The 14,185-nt window shown below is 38.5% G+C and overlaps 1 protein-coding gene across 1 annotated transcript in view; it reads left to right on the top strand.

Moving 5' to 3' along the window:
• EYS (eyes shut homolog) overlaps window positions 1-14,185 on the top strand; it is an 895,325-nt gene that overhangs the window by 773,894 nt on the left and 107,246 nt on the right. Inside the window, exon 41 of the mRNA XM_074153627.1 lies at window positions 1,654-1,874. Within this exon, the coding sequence (XP_074009728.1) occupies window positions 1,654-1,874 (221 nt within the window). The remainder of the gene's footprint in view (window positions 1-1,653; window positions 1,875-14,185) is intronic.

Here is a 14,185-nt window from a genome sequence, read left to right on the forward strand (position 1 = left end):
TAAAAACCCTTTTCTTAATCATGGACACTTTACATTCCTGTCCAATGTTTTGCTTAATTTTTGTAACAGGTTTGTGAGCAGAGAGAAGATGTCTCTCTGCAAACACTACTTACAAATCTTGTCTGTAGCTACACTGTTTTATAGCTTTGGTTGAAAGGGAAAAAAGTCAAGTGATATGAAATTAATTCGACAAGTGTTGAGCTGATGTCTTTAGATTCCTTCCACGTGAAAAAATATGATATAATTTTATCCATGCTCTGAAAAAGGTAGGATTTTTTTTCTTTCCCTTCTAAATGAAAGACATCATAAGCAGAGGAATATCTGGAGGTATTAATTTCACTGAATTTCACTGAATTTTTTTTAGAGTTGGAAGGGACCATATAGATCATCTAGTACAACTCCCCTGCTGAAGTAGGATTGCTTAGAGAATGCTACTCAGGACTGCAATGTTCAATGTTCATTGTATTTCCAAATTTCACTTAAAATTATCAGCAACAATGCTCTAGGACTGATAAAAGCTGAGTCAGGAAACAGCAAAGCAAAATCATATGGATGTGTGAATTGCAGATAAGTTAATGTCATGTTTTCCTCCTGTTCCTAGTTCTTTATAGTTGATATCTGAATATGATAGTGAAGGGACCCTTTGCTACAAACTATCTCCTCATATAAATGATCTCTTTGTTTTACACATGCTGTCATATATTTTTTATTCCATTGGTGTATTCCTACTTGACTTGAATTGGCTAGGTTTCACCCACTTTCTGGATTGATGGTGTTTTACAAATAAATGCATTATAGTGTGATACACTTATGAAAACATTATGTTTTTTTCAATTCTTAGTGACAGGCATTTAGCAAAGGAACTTAGGAATGGTGAAAACCTATGTCAGAGCTCCAGAAAGTCAGGAGTGAGTGGAATTTCGAGTGCTAAATGAGTCACAGATCCTTTATATGTGGTGGTCAAGGGTTTGACTCCTAGATGTGGTAGCATAGGAAATACCATACTGAGCAGTAATATGATTTGGTCAGTCCCAGTATGAAATAGTTGTGGATGTTCTTTGGCACCTTTATGGGGAAGTTCTAGGCATTTGTGGCTCTAGAATTTATTACCTGAAACTTTCCCTTTTGCGCTTGGCTTCAATATAGTGGTCTGTTTTCTGTCACTCATCCAAAAAAGTAAAGTCCTGTTTCTGTTTTCACCTTATCTTGGGGTCCTGTAGAACCTAGATCCTAAAGAAAAGATTTATCTTCAAGTCTACAGCTTCTCCTGTGTTCCTGCACCAACCCTCAATCATGAATGCAAAACTCATAGTATAGAAATGAGGGAAGCAATGAGAGAACCTTACCATGATCCCTATGGTTAAGGCTGGGAATTCCAATTTGTGTTTTGTGGAATGTATGTTGTCTTATATATTTGAAGATATGCAAACACATTAAACCACTTGGTATGTTTGGGGTTTTTTGTTTTGGTTTGTTTTGGTTTTGTTTTTAAGAGAACTACATTTAAAAAAGGAATCCCTTCAGCAAGTATCACAGTTTTTGGCCAGCTTCAAGTAATGGCTTTTCCTTTATCTCTAATTATTATTCATTCTTTGCTTACAGTAACATCACAAATCACATTATTTTCTGATGATTCTCTTCATGTTTCTGCAGGTCACCTTTGGATCAATCTTCCTTGGAAATGTTCCTGTTCATGAAGAGGTTCATCGATGTGCTGGGCAGATATATGGCTATAAAGGATGCATTAGGGATTTTCAAGTTAACAACAAGGAGCTGTTCATCATAGATGAGGCTCTTGGAGGGAGGAATGTTGAGAACTGCAATGTTCCAATATGTGATTATCATCCATGTCACAATGGTGGGACCTGCACTAGGTAAGAGTTACCTCTCTAATGATTTTATCATCTATTTACACTCTGCGGCTGGTAAAGGTTCATCCTTAATGAGAAATTACTATAATTTTCTACGTAACGAAGTAATCACCAATCTTTTGTCCTGATAATACTAAATAGAAAATGTGACATCATCATGCCTAACCGGAGAGCCTTTATGCCTTATTTGCTTACATGAAAAGAGATATAAAATGTAATTCTATTGCCCACAGTGCATACATATCGGGTTGCTGCCAGAATTCCTTTTTAATAAACTAGATCAGTTTCCCTACAAGGCTCAGTGACTGAATCAGACTCTTTGAATAGAGAGTTTGGACAGAAACACATAAGATCGCATTCTTCTGTCCAACAACTCTTTATCTTACTAAGCCTTGTACCCTCAGCCATCTTCATGGTGTGGTCCTGAGTACACAGCATAGGCCTTCATCATCATGCTATGAAAACAGTTAACAAGTAAGTCAATACCTTCAGCATGTGTGAAGAAGTATTGACAAAGAACCTTTGAAAGTTAAAGTGCATCATGCTGAAAGAGGAAATGGGGTTGAAAAGAGACATGGGCTAAAAGCCCAGAGGATGATGGTTCAGTTGAATGATGGTTCAATTACAGCACAGTAACTCTGTAAGCTGTAGTAACTTGATCATTGTCTAAGGCACTCAGCATTTAGAAACCACATTTCTGTTTAAAATTGATAGAACTTGTGAAGTAGCTGCCACGTCTATTTTAAAAACTGTACTTCAGGTTAAAGGCAAACGCTGGAGAGGACATAGTCTAAAGTTCTTTTAAAGCTCTGGACCACTGTTTGTTTCTTAGGTTAAGGAGACCTTGAATCAAAGCTTTGAGGTGCTTCTCTGCCTGTCTTGATTGATGTGAGCACACAAAGAACACCAAACAGGTTTTTGATCTCTAAACCTTGTTTGACTAGAGCACAAATGAGAACAAGGCCATGTTATGAAAACATACACAATTTGCCTACCAGACTGCTGAAACTGAGTGTGTACTTGGGAGCAGTGAGTCTATTTTTCCTCTGTTGTTCCTTGCTATATCTCTGTCATTCTACTGATTGGCCTGTCATCTACCACTATGGAATACTGTTTCATTTAAAGCTTGAGTCCTGAATAATTCATGACTGTTGGATTTGTTTCCTGCCTTTCTGCTTTCCAACTGCTGGCCTCAGTCCTTTTCAGAAATGCTTTTGTTCTGAAACGGGCCACTGCTCTTCTGTCCAGAGGAGCCATGGAAGACTGCATGTGCAACTGGGGGATAAGCAGCTCTATAGAGGCATGATTTTCATTATTTTCTGCAGCAGTCAACTAATTTTCAGGGATCACCTTCTCCAAGCTCAAGAATGATCCATTCCAGTGAGCAGGAAATAAAGTGGCAGGAAGCCTGCATGGATGAACAAGATACACCTGACAAAACTCAAGTGTCAAAAGGAAGCATGCAAGAAGTAGAAGCACGGCCAGGTGACCAGGAGAAATACAGAGAAAATGTCCAAATATGCAGATATGGGGTTAGGAAAGACGAAGTCCATCTGGATATTAATCTCACAGGGGACATTCAGGGCCAAAACAAATGCTTCTACGTCAGCAGCAAAAGGAAGACTTGGTAAAATGTGGGCTTACTGCTGAATGGGACAGGTGTTCTGGTGACAAAAGATCCAGAAAAGACTGAAATATTCAGTGCCTTCTTTGCCTCATTCTTTAAAGGAAAGACTGACCTTCAGGAGTCCTATTCCTTTCAGATTTGTGGAAGAAAATCTGGAGCAAGGAAGACTTACTTTCAATCCTGGAAGAGGATGGGATTAGGAAACATTTAAACGAACTGGACACATACAAGTCCAGGGGACCTGATGGGATTCACACAAGTGTTGAGGGAGCTATCTGATGTCATAGCAAGATCCATCCTGATAACCTCTGTAAAATCAAGGTGATTGGGAGAGGTTCCTGAGGACTAGAAGACTACATTCAGGAAGGGCAAGAAGGAGGATCTAAGGAACTACAGGATGGTTAGCCTCACCTTGATCTGTGGGAAGCTGATGGAGCAAATTGTTCTGGAAACTGTTTCCAAAAACATGAAGGACATGAAAGTGGTTGGGAGTGGTTACCATATATTTATAAAGGGGAAATTGTGCTTTAACCAACCTGATAGCCTTCCACAATAAGATGACTGGCTTGATGGATGAGGGGAGAGCACTGGATGTTGTTTACTCGACTTTAGCAAGGCTTCAACACCGCCTCCCGTAACATCTTTAGTGACAAACTGATTAAGTACTGGCTAGGTAAGTGCACAGCAAGGTGAACTGAAAACTGGCTGAAAGGAAGGCTCAAAAAGCACAAAGGATCAGTGACACAAATTCCGGATGGAGACCAATCACCAGCAGAGTATGCCAAATCTCAGTACTGGATCCAATACTGTTTATATTCATTAATGACCTATAAGATGGGACAGGGTGCACCCCAGAAAGAAGAGTTAAATATGAAACAAGGAGGAGGGATTGATGCACCAGATGGGTCTTCTGCCATTCAGAGGGACTTTGACCTGGAGCCAGTAGGAATCTCATTTATTCAACAAAGGGAAATGCAAAGTCTTGCACCTGGGGTGGAATAACCCCAGGCACCAGTATAGACTAGGGACTGACTGGCTGCAAAGCAGCTTTCCAGAAAAAGACTTGCCAGTTCTAGTGGACGACTAGTTGACCATGAGTCAGCAATGGGCCCTAGTGACAGAGAAAGCCAACATCATCCTGGGCTGCATTAGAAAGAGTGAGTGGGTGAAGCGAGGTCATTCTTTCCCTATCTTCTCACCCGGTTTTCTGGTTTTCACATATATGTACAACATTGTATGTATATTCTTCAGTCAGTTCACAAACTGTCCATATTCAGTAAGCTTCACCTTCCTAGGAGGATCTAGATGCCATGTTTCACGTCTAAGTTCTGCAGCTCTGGTTTCATACTGTTCACTTGGCAGAATAGAATTTGCTTATTCAGTTACTAATCGTTCCTCTTAGCTGTCAAGACTGCCAACAAAAATCATCACAACAGATTATGTCTCAGGATTTGGAGGTCTCACTTGGATAGGTTACTAGGCAGTGGTCTTTAGAGGAGCAATTTCTGCATCCCAAAGTCCTAAAGCTTCGTTTTATCCACAGTGTGTGCAACATTCTCTTTCCTGGAGAGTTAAACATATATGTGAGGACAGACTGCTCCATCACTGTATAACATGTAGTAGCCAAATCACTTCTGCTTTGCTGAGAAGTGTGACGGATCTAAGAGATTCACTTCTTGATAAGTTGTTTACCTGTCTGCACCAATTTCTTTGTACAGGATGTAAACAGGGTGGCAAGTTGGAATGTAAATTTGCCTGTGCTAGCAGCCATTTTTCAGGAACACTGGCAGGCATTTTACACAGACTCTGCCTGACAGAATGCCAGGGTCAGAAAGCCCTTTGGGGAGTTAGTTTGCTGTATACTAATTCCATTTTCACAGATTTTAACAGATTGAGGAAATAGGAGAAAACAATTACTTGTATACCTCCTGATCAACCTTGGCGGGTCTGGCTCCAGAACCTCTTTCATCTGGACCTGAACACTCTGAATCTGTGGTCTTAAGATGCAAGCCCAGTGCTTCACTGGGTGAAGCATCTCCTGAAAGGAATGATCATAGATTCTTTCCTATAGGCTCTTCCTGTACTTCTTTCCAGGCAGTGCCTGCTAATTGTAGAAAACTATTTAGTAAATGTGCATACTGTAACAAACTATATTCAGTAGATGGACCATTTTAAAGTGTGCTGGGCTTGTTGACACCTTCTTCCTTCAGTGCTTTCGTTACAAACATCCTTTGGTACTTACTGTAGCTGAAAGACAGGAGTTTCTCCCCTCACTCCACTTTAATTTATTAGTTGCTTTATCCTAGCAAGTATTTGATTAATTATTTGGTCATCAACCTGTCACATCAACTTGGTTCACACCAAGTCATGTGTGAAGCGGGAGAATTGAAAAGCCAGAAGTGGACATTTTGTGTATACTTTATGGGGAAAGTTTCCAGGCTTCAGTCCCAGTGTTCAAGTGGTGCATGTGGACTGTACAACTGAGTTATCTTCAAATAATGAGATTATATTCATGAGACTGCAGCCAATGAGAGCCATAAATAATCTACAGTGTTAAAAATATTCCCATCTACATCATTAATTGTCCATTTGTGTATTTATTACTGTGAAAAAGCTTAGTTGATTTAAAAAAAAAAATCAGATGAAACAAGTAACAGTTTGACGATTCATATAAAACTATTACAGACTTCTTCAAGATTTTTTCCAGTTGTTTCATTTACACTGTTTAGTGGGGAAAAAAAAAAAAAAAAGATTTTTCATTGCATGTTATTCTCCAGGTGCTTGGCAACTAATTAGAGCTTTTGCTTCTGAAAGGCCATGAAGTATTACATGGCGAATATCTCAGCCATGTTTTATAATGAACACTGGAGCTTGTCAACACACACTGCTGGGCATAGGCAGGTGTGTTTCATAAGAAACATTCTTTACAGTCGTTAGTAAAAGAAAGTAACTTGCCTTTTCTCATCATCAAGAATAGAAAAATCCTGGTGTAGTGTTCATCCTATTGATTACAATAACTATGCAGAAGAAATTTATTTGACAGAAAAAAGTTTTCTTGGTAGTTTTGGTAACAAGAGACAGAGATTAGTATGCGCCTAGTTTTCAGATACAAAATTTCAGGATGCAGCAGGGGCCAGCAGCTCCCTGTGGTCTGGTCACTGGTTGCATCAGGGGTTCCTCAGGGGTCCATCAAGACAGGGCCTGGCAGCCTGGGCCCGTCCCACTACACCAGGCAGGAGCAGGGCAGCTGGGGGGCACCGGGGCAGCCTCAGCCCCATGCATCAGGCACATCCCTGGAGATTGTGGCGGGCTGAGGCCAGGCTGGGACATGGATCCACTGGTGGGGAATCAGGATCAAGCCCAGCAAGGGGAACCGGAGACAGACACAGCATCAAGATGGCCAGGGGTGGGATTGGGGGTGGGCTGCACCATCACCATTTTGCTGTGAAACTACTGAATGTATCATATCACGGAACTGGAAATCTCTAGTTATTTTCATTCTTTTTAAGTTAAGATCCACTCCACTTCCATTTAAATATAAGCGTTATCTAGTTTCCATTTACATTTTGACTAAAAAAATCTGTTTGTGCATAGGTGGTGTGGGTTAACCCCGGCTGGTAACTAGGCACCACACAGCCACTCATTCAATTCCCTTGGGTTGGGGTGGGGCAGAGAATTAGAAGGGTAAAAGTGAGAAAACTCATTGGTTGAGATAAAGTTGGTTTAATAGATAAAGTAAAAGCTGCGCATGCAAGGAAAGCGAAATAAGGAATTAATTCACTGCTTCACATCAGCAGGCAGGTGTTCAACCATCTCCAGGAAAGCAGGGCTCCATCACAGGTAATGGTTACTTGGGAAGACAAACAGCATCACTCCAAACATTCCCCCTTCCTTCTTCACCCAGCTTTTTATTGCTGAGCATGATGTCATAGGGTATGGAATATCCCTTTAGTCAGTCGGGGTCGGCTGTCCCGGCTGTGTCCCCTCACAGCTTCGTGTGGACCCCCAGCCTACTCGCTGGTGGGGTGGGGTGAGGAGCAAAAAAAGGCCTTGACTCTGTAAGCACTGCTCAGCAATAAAGAAAACATCCCTGTATTATCAACACTGTTTTCAGCACAAATCCAAAACATAGCCCTATACTAGTTGCTATGAAGAAAATTAACTCTATCACAGCCAAAACCAGCACAACAGGACAAGAGCCATTCTGTTTCAGGAGTGTTTAAACGTATGCTGTATAAGATGAGGGGTTCAGTAAAAATCTACATTTATAATTCTTTACGTAGCTATTATTTTATTAGTTTTTAAAAATAAAGTACTCTCCTATGTAAATGCTCTATTGCTTTTAAAAGCACTTTTGCAAGTTCACTAGCTCTATTACTGCACTTTTAATGCACGCTAATGTATAATTCAAAAATGGTTATTTTCAGAGGAAAAAAATTACAACTATTCAGTAAATTTAAGGTTTGAATGTCATATAGTTCTGTGACCAATTTTGTTAATTCAAAGCTCGTTGAATTTGAAAGTATGTGTTTGAAAAGGGCATGGAAAGATTAACCTAGGAAGCTCTTAATATTCTGTGTGGCCCACTGATCATATGAGCCAGATGTTGCAAACCAAGCTCGGTGTTAATTAAGAAGACACATCTGTGTGTGGCACATGAACTCATAAAATTACTTCACCAATGATTTGACAATTATGTCAGCTGCTACACTACTAGTAGTTGATTAATACATTTGTTTTAAATTGCATAAAGACTCAAGAAAATGTAAACACAGACAAGTTTAGGTTTTATAGTGCAGAGTACATTCTCAAAGTTAATTGCTCCCACAAACAATCATGCTTCCAGTGTCTCAAACTATTCTCACAGTGATTATTCTTTTGTTGTTGTTGCCCACGTATTGGTGCAGCAGATGGGTCCATTAATGTTAATCAATTAACCAAAATGGAAAAATCAAACTCAATTAACAATAAATTTCAATAGAGAGACACTTCTCTTCAGATTTCAGTCACCATGAATGCTGTAATCAATAAAAATACACAAGGAATATAATTTTTGAGTTTTTCTAGAATCATAGAATGGTTTGGGTTGGATCAACTTGTTCCAACCCCCCTGCCCTGGGCAGGGGCACCTCCCACTACAGCAGGCTGCTCAGAGCCCCATCCAGCCTGGCCTTGAACCCCTCCAGGGATGGGGTGTCCACAACTTCCCTGGGCAACCTGTTCCAGTGTCTCACCACCCTCACAGTAAAGAATTTCTTCCTACGTTTCTTCTTACATTATCTCCTGATAATGTAAGAAATACTTTCCTAGATTTGTAGGTCTCATTTGGAGAGTACCTTTTTGGCTATAAATAGGAAAAGCCATACTCTAAATAATATTTCAGAAGCTGTCTGTTTTCTGCATGATGGGGCATCACACAATTCTTTTTAAGGCTTAAAGAACTGATCACCAAATGAAAAATTCCATCCAAACTGTTTCATAAAGTTCATCTGATAAAGTTTGCAGTGCCTTTTTTAAGAGTTATAAAATGAGTTCTAGGGTAGCGTTCTTGTAAGTTAAAGGAGATTTTGTAGATTAAATTGGTTAAGTGATAGAATTCCATATGTTGCAGACACTGAGGAGGCCAGGTGAAGTGGCTTAACAAATTTTGTGGTCTCTTTTTAGTATACATCCCGAATGTTAATTAAAATAAACAGTAGAAAAAGGCATTATGAATATGATTCATTTCAGAAAAAAAGAAGGAGCTCAAGCTGTAGACTTTGGAGATACTAAAATGTTCTTTTCAACTTTTTTTTACATCTGATTTTTGATTTCAAAGTGTAGTCATGGTGAATCTTTCCTGGATCACGTGCCAAAAATATTTCTTTTGCTTCCTTGTGCCCATAAGCCAAAAATGCGTGTTAGGTCAGGTTTTGGCTGAAGGCATTCATCTAAGGATAGGCTTTTATGCCATTATTAATGCTTTTCTCAAATTTCTAGCACAGAGCTTCAGTTTGCTTCCAGCTCATTAAATCTGATTTCTGTGTTTGTTGAACTAAAGATACTAAAGATAAAATTGCTACATGAGAATGAGTAAGTGCCCATTTTCAAACCAAGGAGCACTGAAGCACTTCCCCAAACCGCTAACAGCATTGCAGGCCAAATTTTTAGAACTGCTCGTGGATTTCCTATCACTGCTTTAGATGTAGGTGTTTCTGGGTATGAAAGGAACCAGCTAGTCAGAAATAGCAGAATTGATCATGTATCGAGAATCTCTTTATAGATACATTTTATAGACTGAGAGACTCAGGCCAACATATTATCTAGAACATCCATTTGTTGGGTTTTTTACAAATCTAAATCCTACTTAACTTCACTAAGATCCATATTAAGTCCAGAACTAATGTTTTAAGTTCCCTGCATTCAGCTCTTGCAGAAAGATAAACCAAACAAAGTGATTAAATTTCATTTTAGTTGATTTCCAAAGGAAGAAGATTTCCACATAGGAGTTGTGTATTCTTACACCTTTTCAGAATTTGCACCATGTGCACTTATGTGATACTGATTTGTATGAAGAAGATAACCTGCTTCCTGTTAAAGGGCTGGCGCTTAGGCAGATCTGTCAATACTAAAGATGCTTACATGTTTTGTAACTCCAGAAACTGCTGGCCTTCTTATGCTGGTTCCTGCTTACACACACCATTATTTAGGAAGACTAGTCTGGGGGCTTGAATTTTTGGATCCTGTACTTTTAGTGAGATTAGGTAGCTAGTATAGCTGAAGTTTGGTACTTATGAAAGAGATTCACAGCTGAAAACTCACTGTTTTTTCAAATGCTTACTTCAAATTGGGCTTTGGTGAAGAAAATAATTCATTTAAATTTATTTCCAAACTGTTAACATCCAAATATTCTGTAACAAATGCATGTCCAACAGGATTTTGGTCATACTGAGAAGCTCAATGGCATCGTCTTTCATAGGCCTCAAAAATGAAGTTTTTTCCAAACTTATATTTTCACAGACAAGTCAAGTAAGCAAAAGAGAAAAATTCACCTCCAATTTTCCTAACACTAAGTATTAACTGATAGAAAATTCATTTATCAGGTTGATCTTTCTGGTAAAAGAAATCGCCCTTGGCTTAAGCCCCATATAAAAATTCTGCACACTTTTTTCTGAATTAAATCTGCATTTTTCCCATCTTAGTTTTCCTTAAAGCAAACCCAGAAAACTAAAATTTTAACCCCAGCTTTTTGCCCTTGAAGTTTAGATAGTAAATTGCTCTAATCCACAGTTGTGTTAGATTAGAAAAAAGACATCGAGGTGCTGGAGCAGGTCCAGAGAAGAGCAACAAGGCTGATGAGGGGTCTGGAGAACAAGTCTTATGAGGAGAGGCTGAGGGAACTGGGCTTATTCAGCCTGGAGAAAAGGAGGCTGAGGGGAGACCTTATTCCTCTCTACAACTACCTGAAAGGAGGGTGTAGAGAGGCGGGGGTTGGTCTCTTCTCCCAAGTCACAGGCAACAGGACTAGAGGAAAAGGCCTCAAGTTGCGCCAGGGGAGGTTCAGGCTGGATATTAGGAAAAATTTTTTCACTGAAAGGGTTATCAGACATTGGAATGGGCTGCCCAGGGAGGTGGTTGAGGCGCCATCCCTGGAAGTGTTCAAAAGACAGGTTGACGTGGTGCTGGGAGACATGGTTTAGTGATGGTGTTGCATTTTGTTGTTTTGTGGGTGTTTATTTTTGTCAGTTAGGTGGATGGTTGGACTAGATGATCTTGAAGGTCCCTTCCAACCTAGAAGATTCTGTGATTCTGTGATTCTGTAATATCTATTTCAAGACTGAATTATTTGAGCTAGGTGTGTCTCACTCTTGGCATCAGAAACAGATTCCCATTTTATTGTACTTTATTTCTTAGGCATTATATTCCTCAGGTTATAGTAGTCTGGAGAAGAGATTTGACAAAGAAATCAAAGCTCTGTTCCACAAGCTGGCAATGTTAAGAGCTGATGTTTTAGATTTTAGACAAAACATCTGTAAATCCCCAGGAAATTGTGCAATGATAATATATGAGGAAATTGTAAAATACAAACTCATAAATATTATTGGATAGACTAGCGCTCGACCGTTGTTCTTTTTAATTAAGCATTTAAAATATGCAACTTCTTTGCTAATTAAAGTGCAGTACACTCTTCAGAATTTGCTCATTTCAGAATGTCATTTTATTGTAGAAGTATTGTTGAAATAACAAATTCTGGCAATTGAAAAATAATCCAACCAAACAAGTTAGAAACAGTGATGTTCAAAGACCAAACCTTTGTCTGTTTTTAATTTAGGCAGTATAATGGTGATTCTATTAAAAATGTCTGGAAAAATCAATTTTTTATGTTATCAGATCCACAGATCTAGTATTTGATTTGTGTAGAAAGTAACACACTGAAAACAGAGCATGCAGGAAAATCAAGGATCCAAATATAAATAGAACTTCAAATTCCTGACTGTTTAGCTAATGTGCAAGCTGTGCACAAAATCTGTTAAATGTGATGTTTATACATCATCTCAATTCAATTGTACTTAAATCAGAGAAGCTTCCATGGCTAAAATTTTAGTGTGTGTAAATGTCATTTTAATACCAGTCATCTTAGAATGTTTTGACTCAATTCCCAGGAATACTATGTAACATTATTTTTGAGAATTACAACACAACAAAATCAACATTTCTGATAGCTTTGGTTGCAGAAGGGGTATCTTTAAAACACAGAATAGCAGCAAAAGGAATTGAATACTGTCTTTTTCCAGGGCCAGTGAGATGTTTAAGTGTATATAGAAATAGTCAAAACACTGTTCATACGTATTTATCCAACTGGAGAAGTAGTGTGTGGATTCTTAATAAAAATTTCACTCGGCTATAAATCCTGACAAATGGTATAGCTGGTACTGTTTGTTATAAGTTGTATCATATGTAGTATGTGTATGAAAAATTATAAATGTGCCATATTTTTTGTACGAATGGCATTCCAAAATTCCACAGAGATAATCCTTTCAGTGATATGTGTAAGTTTTCTGTAAGGACCAATTATATGCTCTAGCTGTTTACTCTAAGTTATCACAATAATATTACAAGACTGGTACTGCAGAAGATGAATAATGCACTATCTATAACGTATGTTAGAACATCTATTCCTTTGCTGCTGCCCTAACATATACACCTAGCTACGAGTGATAGATTTCTACACTTCAAGCAATGAAAATTACATAAGGGAGAAAAAAATTATGACATTTCAGTTCTGACTAGCGTGGATGACGGGAAATTGAATGGGTGAGAACATCACTGTTCTGAGTCCCTGTTTTGGGGAGCTTATCATTGAAAGGGAGACTGAAGTTTATCTGAGGTTATAGAACAGATTTTGATTATGGTTTAGAGAAACCTTCTTCACCTTTGGTATCTTGTTGAATTTGAGAACATGCTTAATATTCAGATAGAATTTGGGAAGTCTGGGTATAAGGTATCATCCTGATACAGAAGGTCACCATGTCACCAAATTTGTTCTTGTTACCTTTTTTCTTTCTCAGTAACAGCATTTATTTAAGTTTGCTTTTTAGAAAGATAGGAAATGTGTTGGTTTTTTTTTTCACCAGTAACCCTTGTTTTTTTGGATTTCGTGAAACCAACCAACTTTGTGATCTTGTGTACAGATAAATACAAATTCCCACATAGTCATGGGAATGTCATGCAGTGTGAGCATTCATATAATGTGTTTAAATTAGACTTCTTTTAGCTATCCAGACCTAGCTAAAAGATTTTAGGTTTTAGGTTTTAGGGAGAAGAAAAACAGAAATAGAGATGTTCTACCTGTACCCAGAGTATCTACAGGTGTCCAGCTGAATATTCAAAGGCAAAGGTAACCTCACTAGTCCCTCACTTTTTTTCTCACTGCCCATTCTCATGGGTCAATACATGCGGTGTTTGTACAGTCTTCCCCACAACTGGCTCCAGTTATTTCTGATTAAATATCACTCTTGCATGGTTTAAAGAAGGGAACGAATTTTTTAACAAGGGAAGACCTATTGAAGTTATGTATTACTCTTAAGTGAAGGGGAGCATAGAAGATCAATGTTATTCATAAAGAATCCAGAGATTTAAGAATTATCTGGTGTCCTGCTAGAATTAGTTCACCCTCTTCAAAAAAGACTATCTTGGACAAAAATATGTATGAAACAACTGCTCTTGAAGACTATTTCACTGTAACCTATAACATCTTAGGAGATATGAAGATTAAAGGGCCCTAGAACCACAAAAATCCATTTGTCCTTCACCAGGACCCTCAGATTACCTCAAATCATAGTAGAAGAGGGGAGGACAAGGCCTGATATGGGTCCATTGGCATCTTCCATAATTCCTAGAGCCATCTAGCATTGCTGTAGATTAGTTGTGGAACAATAAAAATAATTTCACAGCAGCACCTTGAAAGCTGATGTCATTTTTTGGTAATAGTTATCTATACTGTGTCTATCTCATTTATCTATTATTCAGCATCAATACTGTTCAATTACCTACCTAGAGTATTGTATTACTAAATAAGAAGTCCTGCAGAGCTTTAAAAGGCTTAATGTTTCTTTTAGGGACATATTACTCTTTTAAATAGTTTTATTTATATTATTACCAGACTTATCAGTCATACCCAGTTGAAGTACGCTCTTTGCGTGCTTGT

The sequence above is a fragment of the Numenius arquata genome, chromosome 9 (genome assembly GCF_964106895.1).
Source record: "Numenius arquata chromosome 9, bNumArq3.hap1.1, whole genome shotgun sequence".
Lineage (NCBI taxonomy): Eukaryota > Metazoa > Chordata > Aves > Charadriiformes > Scolopacidae > Numenius > Numenius arquata.